The sequence below is a fragment of the Heterodontus francisci genome, chromosome 6, assembly GCF_036365525.1.
Source record: "Heterodontus francisci isolate sHetFra1 chromosome 6, sHetFra1.hap1, whole genome shotgun sequence".
Lineage (NCBI taxonomy): Eukaryota > Metazoa > Chordata > Chondrichthyes > Heterodontiformes > Heterodontidae > Heterodontus > Heterodontus francisci.
This window is the reverse complement of record NC_090376.1, coordinates 9,060,662-9,086,223: the sequence shown is the minus strand read 5'-3', so window position 1 is coordinate 9,086,223 and position 25,562 is coordinate 9,060,662. Positions and strand designations below refer to the sequence as shown.

Sequence of the window (25,562 nt, the reverse complement as noted above, 5' to 3'; positions counted from 1 at the left end):
GAGTTTTGTACAGCTGCATCATGACCCCGTGGCTCTGAAACTCGATCCCCCTACTAATAAAGGCTAACACACCATATGCCTTCTTAACAGCCCTATTAACCTGGGTAGCAACTTTCAGGGATTTATGTACCTGGATACCAAGATCTCTCTGCTCATCTACACTACCAAGAATCTTCCCATTAGCCCAGTACTCTGCATTGCTGTTACTCCTTCCAAAGTGAATCACCTCACACTTCTCCGCATTAAACTCCATTTGCCATCTCTCAGCCCAGCTCTGCAGCCTATCTATGTCCCTCTGTACCCTACAACGCCCTTCGACACTATCCACAACTCCACCGACCTTCGTGTCATCCGCAAATTTACTAACCCACCCTTCTACACCCTCATCCAGGTCGTTTATAAAAATGACAAACAGCAGTGGCCCCAAAACAGAACCTTGCGGTACACCACTAGTAACTAAACTCCAGGATGAACATTTGCCATCAACCACCACTTTCAGCTAGCCAATTTCTGATCCAAAGCTCTAAATCACCTTCAACCCCATACTTCCGTATTTTCTGCAATAGCCTACCATGGGGAACCTTATCAAACGCCTTACTGAAATCCATATACACCACATCCACGGCTTTACCCTCATCCACCTGTTTGGTCACCTTCTCGAAAAACTCAATAAGGTTTGTGAGGCACGACCTACCTTTCACAAAACCGTGCTGACTATCGCAAATGAACTTATTCTTTTCAAGATGATTATAAATCCTGTCTCTTATAACCTTTTCCAACATTTTACCCACAACCGAAGTAAGGCTCACAGGTCTATAATTACCAGGGCTGTCTCTACTCCCCTTCTTGAACAAGGGGACAACATTTGCTATCCTCCAGTCCTCCGGCACTACTCCTGTCGACAATGACGACTTAAAGATCAACAACAACGGCTCTGCAATCTCCTCCCTGGCTTCCCAGAGAATCCTAGGATAAATCCCATCTGGCCCAGGGGACTTATCTATTTTCACTCTTTCCAAAATTGCTAACACCTCCTCCTTGTGAACCTCAATCCCATCTAGCCTAGTAGTCTGTATCTCAGTATTCTCCTCGACAACATTTTCTTTCTCTACTGTAAATACTGACGAAAAATATTCATTTAACGCTTCCCCTATCTCCTCTGATTCCGCACACAACTTTCCACTACTATCCTTGATTGGCCCTGTTCTAACTCTTATCATTCGTTTATTCCTGATATACCTATAGAAAGCCTTAGGGTTTTCTTTGATCCTATCCGCCAATGACTTCTCGTGTCCTCTCCTTGCTCTTCTTAGCCCTCCCTTTAGATCCTTCCTGGCTAGCTTGTAACTCTCAAGCGCCCTAACTGAGCCTTCACGTCTCATCCTAACATAAGCCGCCCTCTTCCTCTTGACAAGCGCTTCAACTTCTTGAGTAAACCACGGCTCCCTCGCTCGACAACTTCCGCCCTGCCTGACAGGTACATACTTATCAAGGACACGCATTAGCTGCTCCTTGAATAAGCTCCACATTTCGTTTGTGCCCATCCCCTGCAGTTTCCTTCCCCATCCTACACATCCTAAATCTTGCCTAATCGCGTCATAATTTCCTTTCCCCCAGCTATAATTCTTGCCCTGCGGTATATACCTGTCCCTGCCCATCGCTAAGGTAAACCTAACCGAATTGTGATCACTATCACCAAAGTGCTCACCTACATCTAAATCGAACACCTGGCCGGGTTCATTACCCAGTACCAAATCCAATGTGGCATCGCCCCTGGTTGGCCTGTCCACATACTGTGTCAGAAAACCCTCCTGCACACACTGGACAAAAACAGACCCATCTAAAGTACTCGAACTATAGTATTTCCAGTCAATATTTGGAAAGTTAAAGTCCCCCATAACAACTACCCTGTTACTCTCGCTCCTGTCGAGAATCATCTTCGCTATCCTTTCCTCTACATCTCTGGAACTATTCGGAGGTCTATAGAAAACTCCCAACAGGGTGACCTCTCCTCTCCTGTTTCTAACCTCGGCCCATACTACCTCAGTAGACGAGTCCTCAAACGTCCTTTCTGCCGCTGTAATACTTTCCTTGATTAACAATGCCACACCCCCCCTCTTTTACCCTCTTCTCTGTTCTTTCTGAAACATCTAAATCCCGGAACCTGCAACATCCATTCCTGCCCCTGCTCTACCCATGTCTCCGAAATGGCCACAACATCAGGATCCCAGGTACCAACCCATGCTGCAAGCTCACCCACCTTATTCCGGATGCTCCTGGCGTTGAAGTAGACACACTTTAAACCAAGTTCTTGCTTGCCAGTGCCCTCTTGCGTCCCTGTAACCTTATCCCCTACCTCACTACTCTCAACAGCCTGTACACTGGAACTACAATTTAGGTTCCCATTCCCCTGCTGATTTAGTTTAAACCCCCCCGAAGAGCACTAACAAATCTCCCCCCCAGGATATTGGTACCCCTCTGGTTCAGGTGAAGACCATCCTGTTTGTAGAGGTCCCACCTACCCCAGAAAGAGCCCCAATTATCCAGGAAACCAAAACCCTCCCTCCTACACCATCCCTGCAGCCACGTGTTCAACTCCTCTCTCTCCCTATTCCTCTCTTCGCTAGCACGTGGCACAGGCAACAACCCAGAGATAACATCTGTCCTAACATTCCTCGGTGCCAAATTTTGTCTGATTCACACTCCTGCAAAGCAGCTTGGAAGGTTTTACTGCATTGAAGATGCTATATAAATGCACATTGTTGACATCCTATAAGGAATTTATGCAATCAGTGCTTCAAACACAGCTGGCTGCATGATGCATGGTCATTTACCTACACACACTGGGATGCTGGAAGAGCACTTGGGGACTGTGCATGCACCCTTGAAACTGTTAACCTCTCAATGCTACTTAGGTGTTTCCAGGAAGAAACATGTGTAGATTGGAGGAGGATTAGCAAGTTTCCATCTAACACCATTTCAGGCAGCCATAATTGTTAACAACAGCACAGAGTGGGCACGTGGGGTAAGAGAGGAAAGTCAGAGGCCGTTTCAGCAACATCTTACATTTATACCGCACCTTTAATGTAGTAAAACACCCCAAGGTGCTTCACAGGAGCATTATCAAACAAAATTTGATACCGAGCCATGCAATCAAGGTTCGATACAAGTTTAACATAGTTTCTCTACTTTTTAATTTTAACCCTTTAGAAATAAACCCTAGAGCTTGCTTTGCTTTTGTTATGGCTTTACTATCCTGCATTGTTACTTTCAGTGATTTGCATATTTGTGCTCCCAGAGCCCTTTGCTCCTCTACCCCATTTACTTTCCAAGTAATGCGGAACCTCCTTATTTTTCTTACCAATGTCATGCTCATGAAAGGAACAGTTATGAATTAAAGTGAACTGGAGAAATTATGAACTGTAAAAATGAATTGGTGAATTAAACTCCGAAAAAGGACACATTTTGCTGCAGGCAAGATGGAGTAAGAGGTCAGGTGACCTCTCCTGTACTGCAAATATACATCATGACTGTTAGAGACTAAACCCATCGTCACATCTGGACCAGTTCTGGAGAAGGCACATTAAAACGCTAAATAGGCTGTTCAATGCTAAATGGCTCCTACCTTCAAGAATTGGCTTGTGTGACAGAAACCACACCTGTCAAAATGAGACATATTAATTTCGTCATTTGGAACGTTATTTTTGAACTGTTACTGGACTTGAAATAACTTGTTTTAAAAAGACCACGACAGTGGCTGAAAACGTGGCTGCACATTTGCATTCTAAAAGACAACTGCATGAAGAAGACAATGGGAGTGCCTCCCTGATTCAATTAGCCAGACGGATTTTGTCGGTAGTGATGATCAAGAGACATTGACTGTGTAAGAGCTGGAATTCCACCGCCACCCACCCCCAGCCCCCCGGCTACTGCAAGTGTCTAGTAAACATAGAACATAGAACAGTACAGCACAGTACAGGCCCTTCGGCCCACGATGTTGTGCCGAACCTTTAACCTACTCGAAGATCAAACTAACTACCTACCCTTCATTCTACTATCATCCATGTACCTATCCAAGAGTCGCTTAAATGCCCCTAATGTATCTGCTTCTACTACCACCGCTGGCAGCGCATTCCACGCACCCACCACTCTCTGTGTAAAGAACCTACCTCTGACATCTCCCCGAAACCTTCCTCCAATCACCTTAAAATTATGCCCCCTGATGATAGCCCTTTCCACCCTGGGAAGAAGTCTCTGACTATCCACTTGAACCCCTCTATCAAGTCACCTCTCATCCTTCTTCGCTCCAATGAGAAAAGCCCTAGCTCCCTCAATCTTTCTTCGTAGGACATGCCCTCCAGTCCAGGCAGCATCCTGGTAAATCTCCTCTGCACCCTCTCTAAAGCTTCCACATCCTTCCTATAATGAGGCGACCAGAACTGAACACAATATTCCAAGTGTGGTCGAACCAGGGCCTTATAGAGCTGCAGCATAACCTCGCGGCTCTTAAACTCAATCCCCCTGTTAATGAAAGCCAACACACCATACGCCTTCTTAACAACCCTATCAACTTGGGTGGCAACTTTGAGCGATCTGTGGACATGGACCCCAAGATCCCTCTGTTCCTCCACACTACCAAGAATCCTATCTTTAAGCCTGTATTCTGCATTCAAATTCGACCTTTCAAAATGAATCACTTCACACTTTTCCAGGTTGAACTCCATCTGCCACTTCTCAGCCCAGCTCTGCATCCTGTCAATGTCCCGTTGCAACCTAGAACAGCCTTCCACACTATTCACAACTCCAGCAACCTTCGTGTCATCGGCAAATTTGCTAACCCAGCCTTCCACTTCCTCATCCAAGTCATTTATAAAAATCACAAAGAGCAGAGGTCCCAGAACAGATCCTTGTGGAACACCACTGGTCACCGAGCTCCATGCTGAACACTTTCCATCTACTACCACCCTCTGACTTCTATGGGCCAGCCAATTTTGTATCCAGACAGCCAACTTTCCCTGTATCCCATGCCTCCTTACTTTCTAAATGAGCCTACCATGGGGAAGCTTATCAAACGCCTTGCTAAAATCCATATACACCACATCCACTGCTCTTCCTTCATCAATGTGTTTTGTCACATCTTCAAAGAATTCAATAAGGCTTGTGAGTCATGACCTGCCCCTCACAAAGCCATGCTGACTGTCTCTAATCAAACCATGCTTTTCCAAATAATCATAAATCCTGTCTCTCAGAATCCTCTCCAATAATTTGCCCACTACCGACGTAAGACTGACTGGTCTATAATTCCCAGGGTTATCCCTTTTCCCTTTCTTGAACAAGGGAACAACATTTGCCACCCTCCAATCATCCGGTACTACTCCAGTGGACAGTGAAGACGCAAAGATCATCGCCAAAGGCGCAGCAATCTCTTCCCTCGCTTCCCGTAATATCCTTGGGTATATCCCGTCTGCCCCCGGGGACTTATCTGTCCCCATATCATTCAAAATTTCCAGCACATCTTCCCTCTTAACATCAGCCTGTTCCACGCTGTCCTCACAAACGACCAGGTCCCTCTCACTAGTGAATATTGAAGCAAAGTATTCATTTAGCACCTCCCCTACCTCCTCCGACTCCAGGCACAAGTTCCCTCCACTATCCCTGATCGGCCCTACCCTCACTCTGGCCATCCTCTTGTTCCTCACATAAGTGTAGAACGCCTTGGGATTTTCCTTAATCCTATCCGCCAAGACTTTTTCATGTCCCCTTCTAGCTCTCCTAAGTCCATTCTTCAGTTCCTTCCTGGCTACCTTGTAACCCTCTGGAGCCCTGTCTGATCCTTGCTTCCTCAACCTTAAGTAAGCTTCCTTCTTCCTCTTGACTAGCTGTTCCACATCTCTTGTCATCCAAGGTCCCTTCACCCTACCATCCCTTCCCTGCCTCATCGGGACAAACCTATCCAGCAGTCGCAGCAAGTGCTCCCTGAACAACCTCCACATTTCTGTCGTGCATTTCCCTGAGAACATCTGTTCCCAATTTATCCTCCCCAGTTCCTGCCTAATAGCATTGTAATTCCCCCTCCCCCAATTAAATATTTTCCCATCCCGTCTGCTCCTGTCCCTCTCCATGACTATAGTAAAGGTCAGGGAGTTGTGATCACTATCACCGAAATGCTCTCCCACCGTGAGATCTGCCACCTGGCCTGGTTCGTTGCCAAGCACCAAGTCCAACATAGTCTCCCCTCTAGTCGGCCTATCTACATATTGAGTCAGGAAACCTTCCTGGACACACCTGACAAAAACTGCTCCATCCAAACTATTTGCACTAAGGAGGTTCCAATCAATATTCGGGAAGTTGAAGTCACCCATGACAACAACCCTGTTACTTCTGCACCTTTCCACAATCTGCCTCCCAATCTGTTCCTCCATGTCTTTGTTGCTATTGGAGGGTCTATAGAAAACTCCCAACAAAGTGACTGCTCCTTTCCTGTTTCTGACTTCCACCCATAATGACTCAGTAGACAAACCCTCCTCGACGACCTCCCTTTCTGCAGCTGTGATACTATCCCTGATTAACAGTGCCACTCCCCCACCTCTTTTACCTCCCTCCCTATTCCTTTTGAAACATCTAAACCCCGGAACATCCAACATCCATTCCTGCCCCTGTGATATCCATGTCTCCGTAATGGCCACAACATCGTAGCTCCAAGTACTGATCCATGCTCTAAGTTCATCACCCTTATTCCTGACACTTCTTGCGTTAAAATAGACACACTTCAACCCATCATACTGGCTGCAACTTTGCCCTGTCAACTGTCTAACCTTCCTCACAGACTCTCTGCACTCGGTATCTGCCTGTTCAACAGCTACCCCATCCATTGATCCGTGGCTCCGGTTCCCATCCCCCTGCCAAACTAGTTTAAACCCTCTCGAAGAGCTCTAGCAAACCTCCCGCCCAGGATATTGGTGCCCCTCCAGTTCAGATGCAACCCATCCTTCTTGTACAGGTCCCACCTGTACAAACTTCACAGGAGAGGCTATTTTTCAAACAAGGAGCTAGTAACATGATTAGCCAACCTGGAGGTAATTGAATTGTGCTCACAGAACAGTTTTGGAAGAGACTGCAAGCGAACTTCAAGAGGAGAGCACCTCTCTCTCTGTCTCTCTCACGCAAAGTTCCAGGGACCCACAGAAGTAACAAAACCTCAAGACTGAAGACCAGCGAAACAAGTTTGAAAGTGTGCACTGGGCCCCAAAGAGAACTGCAAGACTTAACCTCAATCAAAGACTTTACATCCAATCCAAAATCAGTAACTGAATTCCAGCTATTACTTCAAACCCTTCCCCTTCTTTCTCCTCCTCTGTCTCTATTTGTGTGTATGTTTATCACATATGCATGCTAGCATGGTCATGTTGCATATTTTTAGTAGTTTTAGCTGAATTAGAGTTTTAAGGTTAATAAACTTACACCTTTCTTGTTTAAATCTGAGAAAGCCTGTCTGGTTGATTTCTTTGCCATTACAATTAGAGAGCAGTGCGCAAGAACTCACTGAGAGGGAAGCTAAAACACGGTGTTTTAAAAGTTAAACCCTGTTACAGCCATACCAGGAAAAGGCTGAGAGGGGGAGCCCTAGACCCCTGCTTCACCTGATCGTAACAGGCTGACAACGACCTTCACAGACAGGGAGACTTTGGATTCAAAGCCAAGATAATATGTGGGACATAACACCACATTATCAAGATAAGCCACATTCAAACCCCATTGTGTAACAATGGCTCCACATTCAAAGACATTGTATGAACACACCAGCGGAGAGCATCTATGGTAACCTGATATAAACCAAACCTGATAAAAGGTTTTTTTCCTTAAATAAAGGGATTTCTCTGAGAAGGAGAGGGGGAGAGAGAAAGACAGCAGCTGAGCGGTCCTTTCCAGCCAAAGAATAAGTCCCTGCCTGTAACATTTTTAAACCACCGAGGCAGAGACTGGAAAAGCTGACCTAGAAAACTCCCCATCTGAGAAATGTCAACAAGATTGTCTACTGACTGACTGAGTCTTAAACAAAGGAATCTGCAATACTTCAGTGAACCAAGAAAAGGAACACCATGCCTGCACCGCTGTTAAAAATTCCTCCCGGAAAACCAAGATGATTTCAAAATGAGCTTTTTTTTTTAACAACATTTGGACTTAAATGCATGCTATCTTCTAACCTCCATCTTTCCTTGTGTGTGTGCATGTGTGTGCCTGTGTGAGTGGGTGAGGTTGTGGACATTTTCAGGTATTGTTTAATAAATAGTTAACTTTATTTTTAAAACCTACAATAAAACTCATTATTTGCCTTTTTATTTGACCTTTAAAACACTCAGGGACGAAAGCATAATTTAAAAATAATTATCTGCCATCAGTTCAGCGGTGAAAAGTGAACATGACTCACATCATCTCCTACTTGTCCATAACACCAAAATGTAATAGCTCACACTTATCTATGTTGAAATTCATTTGCCAATTACACGCCCATTCTGCAAGATGAGGATTGGCTGTCGCTCTCTCACCTGCTGGTACCATAGAGCCACAAGTCTCTGGAACTCTGAGCTAATGGAGGTTGATGCAAACTAAGGGTAAAGGTCATAGAAGAAATTTGTTCTTTTATTTTAATTCCTTCACAGGATATGGGTATCGCTGGCTGGGCCAGCATTTATGCCCATCCTTAATTGCCCTTGAGAAGGTGGTGGTGAGCCACCTTTTGACTAAAACTGAGTGGCTTGCTCGGCCATTTCAGAGGGCAGTTAAGAGGCAATCACATTGCTGTGGGTTTGGAGTCACACATAGGCTAGATCAGGTAAGGACAGCAGATTTCCCTAAAAGGACATTAGTGAAACAGATTTTGTTTAAATGACAATCCAGTAGTTTCACAACCAGCATTACTGATATTAGCCTTTTAATTCCATATTTATTTCATTAACTGAGTTTAAATTCACCGGTTGATGTGACGGGATTTGATCTCATGTCTCTGGATCATTAGGCCAGGCTTCTGGATTACTGATCTGGTAACACAACCACATCTCCTACTTCCATAATTACCTGAGGAAAGTAGCCACTAAACGAAGACAAGGCTCAACTTGGCCAAGAAACTGGCGAGCACAAGCTGGGGAGCATCCGTCAACAGTTCTCCGAATGTCAGTGGCGGCCCTTGTGCAACTTGTAGCCGAGTACTGTGCACTGGAGTAGAAGCAGCGACAGTTGACTTGTTGATGTTCAAATGAACTCTGTAATGCGGTGTATCACTGGAACCCTCAAGTTGACCTCAACACCCTGGCTGCCGTCCCATCGCACATCACTCCCCCATCAATATCACAATCCCCCAGCAAGTCCAGTGAATCGAGAAAAATGAATGTCTCCCCATCCACCAGGACATCAACAATGTCCCTCAACACTGCTTGAAGTCAGGCATGTGCTTAATCTTTAACAATGTGATGAAGTTTAGAAAAGCGAATGGAGTTCACAAGGAGTCACAAAAAACACACCTCGAGAAAGACCTGGCGCAGATGATCCCTCGCTTCGATATTCTGCGAAGCTCATTGACAATCCTAAACAATATCCGCACAGACCATGGGCAGATGTGGAGATTTGATGCAAAATGGAAAATTAAAAATTCTCCAGTGTGCAGCTGTGGTCACCCAGAACAGACTCATGGAACACATAATAACTCAATGCCCAGTTCACAAATACGAAGGAGCCATCACAGCTGTAACACTCTATTACTCCTGACGCAACTATCTGGCTTTATGACCTGAATGTAAAATTTTAGGTGTTACACTACATCTACATCAGCCAAGATAAAGAGAGAGCATGACCCTTACCATCAAGAAGCAAAGAGTAGCAGGATAGGAACTCCATCAGCTCCAAGTCTGTACTGTATGGAACTCCCAGCTATCAATTACTCCACGCAAATTGCACCTCCTGCCAACAATTACTGCTATTCTTACTGACTCACATTGTTGCCAACTAATAAATAAATCTGGTTGAAAGAGCCTAAGGAACTGAAGAATTCCGATTGGGGGCGGCTGTTTGAGGGTAAATCAACATCTGACATGTGGGAGTCTTTCAAACGTCAGTTGATTAGAATCCAGGACCGGCATGTTCCTGTGAAGAAGAAGGATAAGTTTGGGAAGTTTCGGGAACTTTGGATAACGCGGGATATTGTGAGCCTAATCAAAAAGAAAAAGGAAGTATTCGTAAGGGCTGGAAGGCTGGGAACAGACGAAGCCCTCAAGGAATATAAGGACAGTAGGAAGGAACTTAAGCAAGGAGTCAGGAGGACTAAAAGGGGTCATGAAAAGTCATTGGCAAACAGGATTAAGGAGAATCCCAAGGCTTTTTATACATACATAAAGAGCAGGAGGGTAACCAGGGAAAGCGTTGGCCCACTCAAGGATAGAGGAGGGAATCTATGTGTGGAGCCAGAGGAAATGGCGAGGTACTAAATGAGTACTTTGCATCAGTATTCACCAAAGAGAAGGACTTGGTGGATGATGAGTCTAGGGAAGGGAGTGTAGATAGTCTGGGTCATGTCGTTATCAAAAAGGAGGAGGTGTTGGGCGTCTTGCAAAGCATTGAGGTAGATAAGTCCCCAGGGCCTGATGGGATCTACTCCAGAATACTGAGGGAGGCAAGGGAAGAAATTGCTGGGGACTTGACAGAAATCTTTGTATCCTCATTGGCTACAGGTGAGGTCCTAGTGGACTGGAGAATAGCCAATGTTGTTCCTTTGTTTAAGAAGGGTAGCAAGGAGAATCCAGGAAATTATAGGCCGGTGAGCCTTTCTTCAGTGGTAGGGAAATTATTAGAGAGGATTCTTCGGGACAGTATTTACTCCCATTTGGAAACAAATGAACTTATTAGCGAGAGGCAGCATGGTTTTGTGAAGGGGAGGTTGTGTCTCACTAACTTGATTGAGCTTTTTGAGGAAGTGACAAAGATGATTGATGAAGGAAGGGCAGTGGATGTTGTCTATATGGACTTCAGTGAAGCCTTTGACAAGGTCCCTCATGGCAGACTGGTACAAAAGGTGAAGTCACATGGGATCAGAGGGGAGCTGGCAAGATGGATACAGAACTGGCTCGGTCAAAGAAGACAGAGGGTAACAGTGGATGGGTGTTTTTCTGAATGGAGGGATGTGACTAGTGGTGTTCCGCAGGGATCAGTGCTGGGACCTTTGCTGTTTGTAGTATATATAAATGATTTGGAGGAAAATGTAGCTGGTCTGATTAGTAAGTTTGTGGACGACACAAAGGTTGGTGGAGTTGCGGATAGTGATGAGGATTGTCAGAGGATGCAGCAGGATATAGATCGTTTGAGACTTGGGCGGAGAAATGGCAGATGGAGTTTAATCCGGACAAATGTGAGGTAATGCATTTTGGAAGATCTAATACAGGTGGGAAGTATACGGTAAACGGCAGAACCCTTCGGAGTATTGACAGGCAGAGAGATCTGGGCGTACAGGTCCACAGGTCACTGAAAGTGGCAACGCAGGTGGATAAGGTAATCAAGAAGGCATACGGCATGCTTGCCTTCATCGGTCGGGGCATAGAGTATAAAAATTGGCAAGTCATGCTGCAGCTGTACAGAACCTTAGTTAGGCCACACTTAGAATATTGCGTGCAATTCTGGTCGCCACACTACCAGAAGGACGTGGAGGCTTTGGAGAGGGTACAGAGGAGGTTTACCAGGATGTGGCCTGGTCTGGAGGGCATTAGCTATGAAGAGAGGTTGGATAAACTCGGATTGTTTTCACTGGATCGACGGAGGTGGAGGGGCGACATGATAGAGGTTTACAAAGTTATGAGTGGCATGGACAGAGTGGATAGTCAGAAGCTTTTTCCCAGGGTGGAAGAGTCAGTTACTAGGGGACATAGGTTTAAGGTGAGAGGGACAAAGTTTAGAGGGGATGTGCGAGGCAAGTTCTTTACACAGAAGGTGGTGAGTGCCTGGAACTTGCTGCCGGGGGAGGTGGTGGAAGCAGGTACGATAGTGACGTTTAAGAGGCATCTTGACAAATACATGAATAGGATGGGAATAGAGGGATACGGTCCCTGGAAGTGCAGAAGGTTTTAGTTTAGACAGGCATCAAGATCAGCGCAGGCTTGGAGGGCTGAATGACCTGTTCCTGTGCTGTACTGTTCTTTGTTCTTTGAAATATCATTGGTGCGCAGCTCCATAGAGAGCACAGCACCTAATGGGGGCTGGGAGGCAGACACTCTACTTAAAGAACAAAGAAAATTACAGCACAGGAACAGGCCCTTCGGCCCTCCAAGCCTACGCCGATCCAAATCCTCTATCTAAACCTGTCGCCTATTTTCTTAACGCTTTTTTTGTCCCCAAAAATATACTTTATTCATAAAAATCTGTAAAAACTGCATTACACAACAGTTCAAAACAGCACCAAGTTGACATTCCAAAAAGTGCAAAGGAACTCAGTTTTCTTTGATACAGGAGTGAGTTACCTCACAACCCTTCCATTCCATTTTACAAGCCATGTCCATTTTACAGCAAACCGATATCTGGTGTATATAGCCCGAGAGGTTTCCCATGGGTCCAGCCCCTCAGTTCACTTTGGTGGGAGGACCTTACACAGTGGTCTTTCCCCTATTGAGCCTTTGCAGCGGCTGCCCCAAGCTTTAGTGTGTCCCTCAGCCCGTAGTCCTGGACCTTGGAATGTGCCAGTCTGCAACTCTTGGTCATGGAGAATTCTTTTCACTGAAAGACCAGCAAGTTTCTGGCAGACCAAAGAGCATCTTTCACTGAATTGATGGTCCTCCCACTCTACTTAATGCTGAGTTGCAGAAAAGTTTATGCAAAGCTCCCAGTGTGTGTTCGACTGATCCAGAGTGAGACTGGGATCACAACAAAAACACATTTTGGAGACAGTGATTAATCATTCAGCAAATGTGACAGAGAATTATTACAGGAGAGAAAAACAAAAAACAAACTTGCATTTATACAGTCTTCCAGGGCCTCAGGATGTCCCATTACGGTTTACTGCAGAGAAATTATTTTTGAACTCTAGTTACTGTTGTAGGAAATGCAGCAGCCAATCTGTGCACAGCAAGCTCCCACAAATAGCAATACGATAAATCATAGAATGGCTACAGCACAGACGGAGCCCACTTAGTCCATCGAGTTCGTGCCAGTTTGCTGCAAGAGCAATTTAGCTAATCTCACTCCCCTGCCCTTTCCATGTAGCTCGGCAAATTTCTTCCCTTCAGGTGCTTATCCAATTCCCTTTTGAAAACCATGATTGCATCTGCCTCCACCACACTTTCAGGCAGTGCATTCCAGATCCTAACCACTCGCTGCATAAAAACGTTTTTCCTTATGTCCCCATTGGTTCTTTTGCCAATCACTTTAAGTCTGTGTCCCTTGACCCTTCCATCAATCGGAACAGTTGCTCTCTATCTACTCCATCTAGATCCCTCATGATTTTGAACACCTCTATCAAATCTCCTCTCAACCTTCACTTCCCTAAGGAGAACAGCCCCAGTTTCTCCAATCTAGCCATGTAACTGAAGCCCTTCATCCCTGGAATCATTCTTGTAAATCTTTTCAGTAACCTCTCTAAACCTGCACATCTTTCCTAAAATGTGATGCCCAGAATTGGACACAGTATTCTAGTTGAGGTTGAACTAGTGTTTTAGAAAGGTTCATCATAACTTCCTTCCTTTTGTATTCTATGCTTCTACTTATAAAGCCCAGGATCCCATATGCCTTTTTAACCACTTTCTCAAGCTGCCCTGTCACCTTCATTGATTTGTGCACATATACTCCTAGGTCTGTCTGTTCCTGCACCCTCTTTAGAATTGTACCATTTGATTTATATTGCCTCTCCTCATTCTTCCTAACAAAATGTATCACTTTGAACTTTTCTGCATTAAATTTCATCTGCCATGTATCGGCAATTCCACCAGCCTGTTTATGTCCTCAAAGTTTACCACTATCCTGCTCACAGTTTTCAAGTTTTGTGTCATTGCAAATTTTAAAATTGTGCCCTGTACACCAAAGTCTAATATATACCAAGAAAAGCAGTGCCCCAGTGCTGACTCCTGGGGAACACCACTGTATATCTCCCTCCAGTCCGAAAAACAATCGTTCACCTGTTTCCTGTCACTTAGCCAAGTTTATATCCATGTTACCATTGTCCCTTTTATTCCATAGGCTGCAACTTTGCTGGCAAGCCTATTATGTGGCACTTTATCAAACACCTTTTGGAAGTCCATGTACACCACGTCAACCACATTACCCTCATCAACTCTCTGTTACCTCATCAAAAAAAATCAATCAAGCTAGTTAAATACAATTTTCCTTTAATCCATGCTAACTTTCCTTAATTAATTAATAGACAGTGACTGTTAATTTTGTCCAGAGTTATCATTTCTAAAACAACTAAGGTTAAACTGACTGGCCTGTAGTTGCTGGGCTTATCCTTACACCCTTTTTTGAATAAGGGTGTAACATTTGCAATTCTCCAGTCCTCCGGCACCACCTCTCTACCTAAGGAGGATTGGAAGATTATGGCCAGTATTCCCAATTTCCACCTTTACTTCCCTCAACATCCTTGGATGCATCTCATCTGGTCTTGGTAACTTATCAACTTGAAGTACAGCCAGTCTTTCTAATACCGCCTCTTTATCAATTTTTAGTCTATCCAATATCTAAACTACCTGCTCTTTCACTGTGACTTTGGCAGCATCTTCCTCTATGGCAAAGTACTCATTTAGTACCACAGTCATGCCCTCTGCCTCCATAATTGGTCCGTAATTGGCCCTACCCCTTCTCTTACTACCCTTTTACTATTTCTTTGCTTGTACAAGCATTTTGGATTCCCTATTATGTTAGCTGACAGATTTTAAAAAAAAATTCATTCATGGGATGTGGGCGTTGCTGGCTAGGCCAGCATTTATTGCCCATCACTAATTGCACTTGAGAAGGTGGTGGTGAGCTGCCTTGAACCACTGCAGTCCTTGGGGTGTAGATACACCCACAGTGTTTCTAGGAAGGGAGTTCCAGGATTTTGACCCAACAACAGTGAAGGAATGGCGATATAGTTCCAAGTCAGATTCTTATCATACTTCCTATTTGCCCCTCATTTTCTTTTTCACCTCCCCTCTGAACTATGTTCAGCCTAGTTCTCACTTGTATCATCAACCTGACATCTGTCAGATGCCCCTTTCTCTTTTTCAATCTACACACTATCTCCTTTGTCATCCAGGGAGCTCGAGCATTGGTTGCCCTACCTTTCCCCTTCATGGGAGTGTACCTCAACAAATCTCCTCTTTAAAGGCAGCCCATTACAGTTTTGCTTGTGAATCTTTGATTCCAATTTCCCAGGGCACTGAAATTGGCCCTCCTCCAATTAAGTATCTTTCCTCTAATGAGCAGATCATCTGTTTTAGCAATGTTGGTCAAGGTTAACTTTTGGCCAGAACACCCCTGCTCTTTGTCGAAATAGTGGTCATGGGATATTTTACATCAACCTGAGAGGGCAGTCAGGTCTCAGTGTAAAGTCTTATCTAAAAGACAGCAGCTCTGTCAGTGCAGCACTCCCTCGGTACTCTACTGGGGTGTCAACCTAGATTTTTGTGCTCAATGCTCTGGAGTTGGATTTGAACCCAGAACCTTATGATGCAGAAACAAGGGTGCAGCAATTGAGCCTTGGCTGACACCCTGTCCAACGTTCCAGCCTGTGGGGACAAGGTTGGGTCTTGAGGTGTGACCCTCGTGCTGCCCGCATTGGCCAGCTCCATGCAAATTAGATGCCTTACCCCTGACTCTGCACACAGGGGACAGTGCCGGAGGGAAATAGTGGGCACCATCTCATCATTGATACTGAACTGTGACTCGAGTATAATTTTGTGAATTAATTTTTTTGTGTCTGTGGTGAGAGGAACATAGGAACAGGAGTAGTCTATTCAGCCCCTCAGTCTTGTTCCACCATTCAATCTTGGTTTCAAACCCTCCATACCCTTGCCTAACAAAAATTTATCTGTCTCAGTTTTGAATTTTCAATTGACACCCCCCCCCCCACCCCCCCAGCCTCAATAGCTTTTTGGGGAAGAGAGTTCCAGATTCCCACTCCCCTTTGTGTAAAGAAGTGCTTCCTGACATCACCCCTGAACAGCCTGGCTCTAGTTTTAAAGTTATTCCCCCTTGACTCCCCCACCAGAGGAAATAGTTTTTCTCCATCTACCCTCTCGTGACCCCATCACCTGGGCCCATGGAATTGTGTACGAGAGACGTTTTTGGAGGGCATGATAAGGCGCTACATGAATGCAAGTCCTTCATCAATAATGTGTAGCAATTTTGCCAATATTATGTGGACTGAAGAAAGTCAGTGACGGCATAGGGTATAGTAGCCTAGTTATTATATTACTGGGTCAGTAATCAAGTGTCCTGGACTAATAATCCATTCGAGCATGAGTTCAAATCCCACTATGGCAATTTGAGGATTTTAGTTCAATCTGAAAACATATCTGTTTAAAAAATCGGTCTCAGTAAAAGTGACCATGTAAAAATCCAACTGGTTCACTAATGTCCTTTAGGGAAGGAAACCTGCTGTCCTTAGCCGGTCTGGGCCTATATTTGTTTGGTGTGAGGCTGGAGTCAAAGACTGCATTCCTATAGCACCTTACAGACCCTTAGAAAATAGGCGACAGGTTTAGATAGAGGATCTGGATCGGCGTAGGCTTGGAGGGCCGAAGGGCCTGTTCCTGTGCTGCAATTTTCTTTGTTCTTTGTTCTTTGATGTCAGGGTGTCACAAGACACTCTACGAAGTACTTTTTGAAGCAGAGTCACTGTTTTAATGTAGGAGACACAGTAGCCAATCTGCTCACAGCAAGCTCCCAAAAACAGCAATGTGAAAATGTTCAGGTAATCTGTTTTACTTTAGTCATGTTGATTGAGGGATAAGTATTTTCCAGGGCACCGGCGCAAAATCTTCCTGCCCTTCGTCAAAATATTTATATCTACCTGAGAGGGCCTTAGTTTAATGTCTCATTTTGAAAGGCAGCAACTCGTATATTGCAGCACTCCCTCAGTACTGGCACTGGGGTATCAGTGTAGATTTTGTGCTTACTCAAGTGAGCCTTGAACCCACAACTTTCTAACTCGGAGGCAAAAGAGCTACCCACTGAGCTACAGCTGCCGCAAAGTAATTGATTTGTCACTGCCCTCTGAAAAGTGCCTAGCAAGTCCCTCAGATCTGACAATTAGAGATGGGCAATAAATGGTGGCCTTGCTGGTGACGACCACGTTCCGAGAATGAGTATAAAGAGATAATTTCCAGAGGGTTGCACTCTGACACTTATTGAATTAGTAGACAGAGCTGCTGTGCATTTGTGACTCTTCCTTTTCCCTAAATACTTGCTCTGTACATGTTGGCACCAAGCTCCAGTGCTTGCTGACCCTTGCAGCAAGATTTACAAATCCCCTTCCCCCTCCCTGTCCCTGTCCGCCCAGACCACTGGAGGCCGTCTGATCGGAGAATCAAGGGCTTTCTAATTACTCATGCAAGGCAAAATAACAACAAGTTGCTGGGCTGACTGAACAAGACCACTAATTAAACCCATGGGGTCTGATTGGATAATGAGCAGGTTGTGAGAACCGCCTATTTAGTTTAGCGGAGCCTGTTTCACAGCTGCGTGCGCACATCTCTGTGGAGACCTGCTAATATTCGCCAAGTCTCTGAATAGATTCAGGAACAGCATTGCATTAAGCATCTGTTAAATTGCAACATATCTCCTGTCTGAACTGTTACTAGTGTATAATTTTTTTGGAATTAATTTTGTTCTCTATTTTCAGAGAGTGGAACATAACAGCTTAGGAACAGAAGCAGGCCATTCAGCCCCTTGGGCCTGTTCGGCTAGCCATCGCATCTGATCTGTATCCTAACTCTATCTACCCATTGTGGTTCCATAACCTTTGACATTTGTATAGGACTTTGGTTCGGCCACATTTGGAATACTGCGTGCAGTTCTGGTCGCCACATTACCAAAAGGATGTGGATGCTTTGGAGAGGGTGCAGAGGAGATTCACCAGGATGTTGCCTGGTATGGAGGGCGCTAGCTATGAAGAGAGGTTGAGTAGATTAGGATTATTTTCATTAGAAAGACGGAGGTTGAGGGGGGACCTGATTGAGGTGTACAAAATCATGAGAGGTATAGACAGGGTGGATAGCAAGAAGCTTTTTCCCAGAGTGGGGGATTCAAATACTAGGGGTCATGAGTTCAAAGTGAGAGGGGAAATGTTTAGGGGGGATATGCGTGGACAGTTCTTTACGCAGAGGGTGGTGGGTGCCTGGAACGCGTTGCCAGCGGAGGTAGTAGATGCGAACACGATAGCGTCTTTTAAGATGTATCTGGACAGATACATGAATGGGCAGGAAGCAAAGAGATACAGACCCTTAGAAAATAGGCGACATGTTTAGGTAGAGGATCTGGATCGGCGCAGGCTTGGAGGGCCGAAGGGCCTGTTCCTGTGCTGTAATTTTCTTTGTTCTTTGTTCTTTGACATCATCACCTAAGTTTTGAAATTTTCAGTTGCCCCCCAGCATCAACAGCTTTTGGGGGAGCTCCAGACTTCCACTACCTTTTGTGTGGAGAAGTATTTCCTGGCATCACCTAGCTCGAATTTTAAGGTGCTCCCCACCTCCCCCCCCCCACTCCCCCCTTGTTCCGAACTCTCTCACCTGAGGAAATAGTTTCTCTCTATCTACTCTATCAAATCCTTTAATCATCGTAAACATCTCAATCTTCTATACTCGATGTAATGCAAGCCTAGACCATACAAGCCTGTCCATAAAGTAACCCTTTACTTCCAGTATCATTCTGGTGAATCTTCCTGAGGGTGCAGTGCCCAGAGTTAAACACAGTTATTCCAGATGTGGTCTAACTAGAGCTTTATACAACTGTGGCATAACTTCCACCCCATTGTGTTCCAGCCCTTGGGGAAAGAAACATGACCATTTTGGAAAGTGCTTTTTTGAGCTTGCCTCTGCTTTGGCACAGAGGGATTAGTCATTGTTTAACATGGTACTCAGATATACGAAACGTACTGGCTTTGATCCCGAGCTTGAGTTAAGTCTACGGCTTTGGATTCAGCAGTTTGGGGCCCTATTAATGGTCTCAGCCTCATTAGCTAGGGATCAAAACTAGGAGCCATGATGGTCACTGATAAATCCAATAAGGAATTCAGGAGAAACATTTCTACCCAGACAATGGTTAGAATATAGAATTCCACATCACATTGAGTAGTTGAGATGAATAGATGCATTTAAGAGGAAGATAGATGGAGAAAGGAATAGGAGGATATGCTGATAGGGTGAGATCAAGTATAGTGGACTTTCTGATGGACTAATAAGAATGGACAAACAAAACTCATCTCAGCAGTCTGGGCAACGCTACCATTGGATCGTCATCAAACTCAGAAAGATGCCAAAACAAGGCACAAAAATAGAAGGATAACTTCACAGCTAAATCAGAATTTTATTATTGATGTCTACAAGACAGACTTCATGCCCTGCAGTGCCCACCAGTCACAGAAGGCACCAAGTATACTGATGGGGACACTGCACGCTTCCGTTCCGGGGCATGACAAGATTGCGGCAGAGAGGTGGGCAGCCCCCTTCTTTTCTGTGCCCTGGACGGGGACAACCTCAGCACATCAAAAGGCACTTCATGGCCAATTAAATACTTTTGAAGTGTAGCCAATTTCTGCACAGCAGTAATGTGATAATGACCAGATTATCTGTTTTTAGTGCTGATGGGTGAGGGATAAATGTCAGCCAGAAAACCAGGGAGGATGCCCTAGCTGTTCTTCGGAATAGTGTCATGGGATCTTTTACATCCACATGAAAGAGGAGATGGATCCTCGGTTTAACCTCTCATCTGAAGGATAGCACCTCCGACAGTGCAGTACTCCCTCAGTACTGCACTCAGAGTGTCAGCCTAGATTTTTGTGGTTAAGTCTCTGGAGTGGGAAATGAGTCCACAGCCTTCCTAGTCAGTGGCGAGGGCTACACCACTGAGATACAGATGATATATTTAGCACCAAATCCCTTATTTCTTACATATGGGCCAACTGGTTGACATCAGCACATGATCAGTCTCTCTTAAGCCAGAACAAGCAGCACAAAATGTCATTTGCAAAGGACCATCTGCCACTGAGACCTCATTTATCCCTTTGTGTTTGTCATTCAGGCTAATACATCAGTAATTAAAGAGGGAGCGGTGGCACAAGACACTTTACAAACATCCATCATATATATTTAGAACCACAGAAACATACAGCACAGAAGGGGGCCATTTGGCCCATCATGTCTGTGCCAACTCTTTGGAAGAGCAATCCAATTAGTTCCACTCCCCTGCTCTTTCTCCTACTCTGCAAATGTTTACCTTTCTAATGCATACCTAACTCCCTTTTGAAAATTACTATTGAATCTGCTGCCACTGTCCTTTCAGGCAATGCATTCCAGGCCATAGAAAATTCTCCTCAGCTCCCTCTCTGCTTTTTTTTGCAAATTATCTTAAGTCTACCAAAGCACCCACCAATGGAAACAATTTCTCTTTGTTTACTCTATCAAAACCCTCCATTATTTTGAACACCTCTATTAAATCTCCCCTTAACATTCTCTTCTCTAAGGGGAACAGCCTTGGTCTAATTTTAAGGTTATTCCCCTTTGTTCTGGACTCTCCCACCAGAGGAATACCTTCTCTGTATCTACCCTTTTGAATCCTTTTGCCATGAACACCTCAGTTAGATCACCTCTCAACCTTCTCAACTGAGTTTGTGTTATGGGTCCTCATGATTTAGCTCCCTAATCCCCAGTATGATAGCCAAGGGTATAAAAACATCTGGAATCAAGGCAGGTGGAAGGAATTAAGAGTAGCCATTATCTCAGTGAATGGCAGAACAAACTCAAGGGGCTGAATGGCCTCCTCCTACTCCTATGTCCCTGTGTTCCAAGGCCTTGACATCCTCCCTAAAGTATTTTGGCCCAGATTTATAAACAATAATCCATCTGAGGCCTAACCAGTGATTTAATAAATGTTTATCATTGCTTCTTTGTATTCAATGTGAACCTAGTGAAATTATTGAAGGAAATGTCACCATGGGTTTGTCTGTTACCTGTAAGAGGTGCTGGTCCCTCTCTCCTCTTTGATCTGCCTGTTTAAAGCATCTGCCACTTTGCCCTTTGCCAGATCGTGGCCCACCGATGGCAGAGCTGCTGGTGTCGCCACTGAACCCGATGGCTCCTCTCTGCTGGGTACTGGCGTCTGACTGCCCCTCTCCCCCTTGGGTATCCAGGGGTGGTGGTCGCTTCTCTTGGGGATGGGCCAGGCCTTGAAATCCTTCTTGTACTGTGTCTCTTTCTCAAAGGGTGTGTCTGTTGGTGTGTATTCCTGCTTAGGCTTACAGCTGGGCTCTGGACGCACCTTCCAGGGACGATAGTCCTGCCTCATGACCGACTCCCGCCGTGATCCAGGCTTGGTGCTTACTGATGCTGACACAGCTTCCGTCGCTGCTTCAGATGCCTGGCGTCCCAGAATTTAAAAAGACATCTTAAAATAAATCATCTCATGTGGAATACAACAGCAACAACAACAACTTGCATTTATATAGATCCTTTATTTCACCAGATTGCTACTGGAGCTAAAAGGGCTAAATTATGAGGACTGGTTGCATTGACTAGGTTTGTATTCCCTTGAGTATAAAAGATTGAAGGGTGATCGAATTGATGTGTTTAAAATGAGTAAAGGAGTTGATAGAGTAGATGAAACTATTTCCTCTGGTCGGGAAGTCCAACACAAGGGGGCATAACCTTAAAATTCGAGCTAGGCCATTCAGGGGCAATGTCAGGAAGCACTTCTTTATACAAAGGGTAGTGGAAATCTGGAACTCTCTCCCCCCAAAAAAGTTGCTGAGAATGAGAGTCAATTCAACACGGAGATTGATAGATCTTTGTTTGGTAAAGATATTAGGAGTTACAGAACCAAGGCTGGGAGATGGAGTTAAGGTACAGATCAGCCATGATCTAATTTTGTTTCATGGGATGTGGGTAAGGCCAGCATTTTTTGCCCATCCCTAATAGCCCTTGACAACTGAATGGCTTGCTGGGCCATTTCAGAGGGCAGTTAAGAGTCAACCACATTGCTGTGAGTCTGGAGTCACATGTAGGCCAGACCGGGTAACGATGGAACCTTCCCTAAAGGACATTAACGAACCAGATGGGTTTTTACAACAATCAATGATAGTTTCAAGGCATCAGTCCTGAGACTAGCTTTCAATTCCAGGTTTTTATCAGTTGATTTTTTTAAAAAATTAATTAATTGAATTTAAATTCCACGAGCTGTTGTGGTGGGATTTGAACCTGTGCCCCAGAGCATTAGCCTGGGGCCTCTGGATTACTAGTGCAGTGACATTGCCACTACACTGCCATTTCCCCTTGAATGATGGAACACGCTCAAAGGGTTGAATGGCCTCCTCCAGTTCCTATGTCCTTCTAAATAGTAAACTGTTCCAAGTTGCTGTGCTGTAAGATTCTATGGAACGATGAGTGTTTTTCCGGGATTCAAATGATATTATTAAATCCAAGGCTGAGTACCAGGCTGGAATGTAATCAACGTGTTCAGACGGTTTTTGTATCGAATGATCAATTTGGTGAGTGAGTTACAGGGAATCTAATTGAGGGGTTCGACTGGCTTACATATCAGAGAATGAATACCTGGGAGTGAGTTAAAGGCTAGAATCTAATCAAAGGGTTCTGGTCTAGGTGGGTACAGAGGGTCCAGTGATTAGTGAACTCATATACGGTTCTGTGGCTTCATGATAGCAGGGGAGGAAGAATATAAATTATTTGGTGAGAATTAAGTGCCAGCCATCCTGTAATTCCTGGAAATTGTTTCCAAGGAGCTTGTAAGTTAATTATTTCATGTCTGTATTGTAGAGCATTTGATGCTTATCACTGAAAATAAGATTATAGATGAAATGCGGTACAGGAAACGGAACTGTAGAGCTCAGCAAATCAGAACTGATGGTTAAATTTATCAATTACTTTATACTCTCATTCTTCTATGAACGAGGAGTGTGTGTGAGGGGATCCCAGGGGCCCATGAGGGGAATTCCCCTTCGTGATTCCAATTGGGTAGTGAGCATTAGGAAGTTGGGATGATGAGTGTATTTCCATCTCACCACCCCCAGCTGGTATACTCACCCTTTACATCCTTGATAGGTATCAACTAAGAGCTGGCATTAATCTATCTTTAGTATTATTAGGCCTGATTTTATCATATGCCTCCCTTTTAATTTCAGTTCAATTTCATTCTGTGTGGAGCTGTTTTCTTTGGTTCATCCCAAATTCGCCTAAATTTTTCTTTATTCTGTGCTTTACCTCTCTCATTTTTGAAGGTTTGCCCCCTGCTGATCTGCTTGCTAACTTTTCTATGTAGATTCTTTTTTATCTTGTAAAGTTGCATTTTTTCCTACTCCATCACCCTTTCATGACCTCAGGATGTCTCAAAGCGCTTTACAGCCAATGAAGTACTTTTTAAAGTGTAGTCAATGTTGTAATGCAGGGAACGTGGCAGCCAATTTGCACACAGCAAGCTCCCACAAACAGCAACATGATAATGACAAGATAATCAGTTTTTAGTGATGTTGGTTGAAGGATAAATATTGGCGAGGACACATAGAACTCCCCTGCTCTTTTTTGAATAGTATCAAGGATTTTCTTTTGCATCCACCCAAGGGAGCAGATGGGGGTCTTGGTTTTAAAGTCTCATGAAAGACAGCCCACAGAACTGCACTGAAGTGTTAACCTAAATTTTGTACTCAAGTGCCTGGAGTGTGTCTTGAAGCCACAACTGACTGACTCAAAGGCAAGAGTGCTACCCACTAAACTACAGCTGGCACATATATAACATATGCAGGACATTTAACCTTGACTGTATTATCTAATATTATACACAATTTTTATGTATTGTATATGTACAGGAATATTACACCTCTGTAGTAAATTGTGTAACGTGATACAGGACTCTTACATCTCTATAATAATGGGATATCATCCTGCAATGTACACAGGGGTGCCATAACTCTACTGCACGCTGTTTATATGACAAATCAAGAGTAAAACTTCTCAATAGAATGCATTCTTCTTGTTAGCTGCCACTGTCTATAGCTTAGGTATACCTGGCATCGTGTTGTAGAAAATGCCAATCTTCTTGTCACATGACCTAAACCACAAGCAACAAACTACAGGCCCCATCACTGGTTAACACAAATAATGGACAACGCTTGTGTCCAATGATAAGATCCCAATGCAATGATAAGAGAAGGCTAAAAAGTACAAATCTGAACGTATGAAAAATAAGAATTAGACTCTTGCAGCACAGGAGGCTGCCAATCAGCCCTTTATTTCTGTGCTGGCTCCCTGCAAGAACGATCCAATTAATCCCATTTCCCTGTTCTTTCCCATAGCCCTGGAAATATTTCCTTCTTAAATATTTATCAAATTCTCTTCTGAAAATTACTATTAAATCTCTTTCCACCATCCTTTCAGGCAGCCCATTCCAGATTAGCAACTCAAAGTATGACAAAATTAAAAAGAGTGACATACTCACTGAGTAAACATAGAAACATAGAAAATAGGAGCAGGAGTAGGCCATTCAGCCCTTCGAGCCTGCTCCACCATTCATTATGATCATGGCTGATCATCTAACTCAGTAACCTGCTCCCGCTTTCCCCCCATATCCTTTAATCCCTTTCACCCCAATAGCTATATCTAACTCCTTCTTGAAAACATACAATGTTTTGGCCTCAACTGCTTTCTGTGGTAGTGAATTCCACAGGTTCGCCACTCTCTGGGTGAAGAAATTTCTCCTCATCTCAGTCCTGAAAGGTTTACCCCGTATTCTTAGACTACGACCCCTGGTTCTGGACTCCCCCACCATCGGGAACATCCTTCCTTCATCTACTCTGTCAAGTCCTGTTAGAATTTTATATGTTTCTATGAGATTCCTCCCTCACTCTACTGAACTCCAGCGAATATAATCCTAACTGACTCAATCTCTCCTCATACGTCAGACCTGCCATCCCAGGAATCAGTCTGGTAAACCTTCGCTGCACTCCCTCTATAGCAAGAACATCCTTACTCAGATAAGGAGACCAAAACTGCACACAATATTCCAGGTGTGGCCTCACCAAAGCCCTGTATAATTGCAGCAAGACATCCCTGCTCCTGTACTTGAATCCTCTCACTATGATGGACAACATGCCATTTGCCTTTTTTATCGCCTGTTATAGAGTCATAGAGAGATACAGCATCGAAACAGGCCCTTTGGCCCACTGCGTCCACGCCGACCGTCAACCACCCATTTATACTAATCCTACATTAATCCCATTTTCCCTCTCACATCCCCACCTTCCCTCAATTCTCCTACCACCTACCTACACTAGGAGCAATTTTTACAATGGCCAATTTACCTATCAACACACAAGTCTTTGGCATGCTTACCTT

General features: G+C 44.4%; 1 protein-coding gene across 1 annotated transcript in view; it reads right to left on the bottom strand.

The window, feature by feature from the left end:
• The window catches only part of map6a (microtubule-associated protein 6a), a 43,432-nt gene that overhangs the window by 5,429 nt on the left and 12,441 nt on the right, over window positions 1-25,562 (bottom strand). The window contains exon 4 of the mRNA XM_068034399.1: window positions 21,173-21,579. Within this exon, the coding sequence (XP_067890500.1) occupies window positions 21,173-21,579 (407 nt within the window). The remainder of the gene's footprint in view (window positions 1-21,172; window positions 21,580-25,562) is intronic.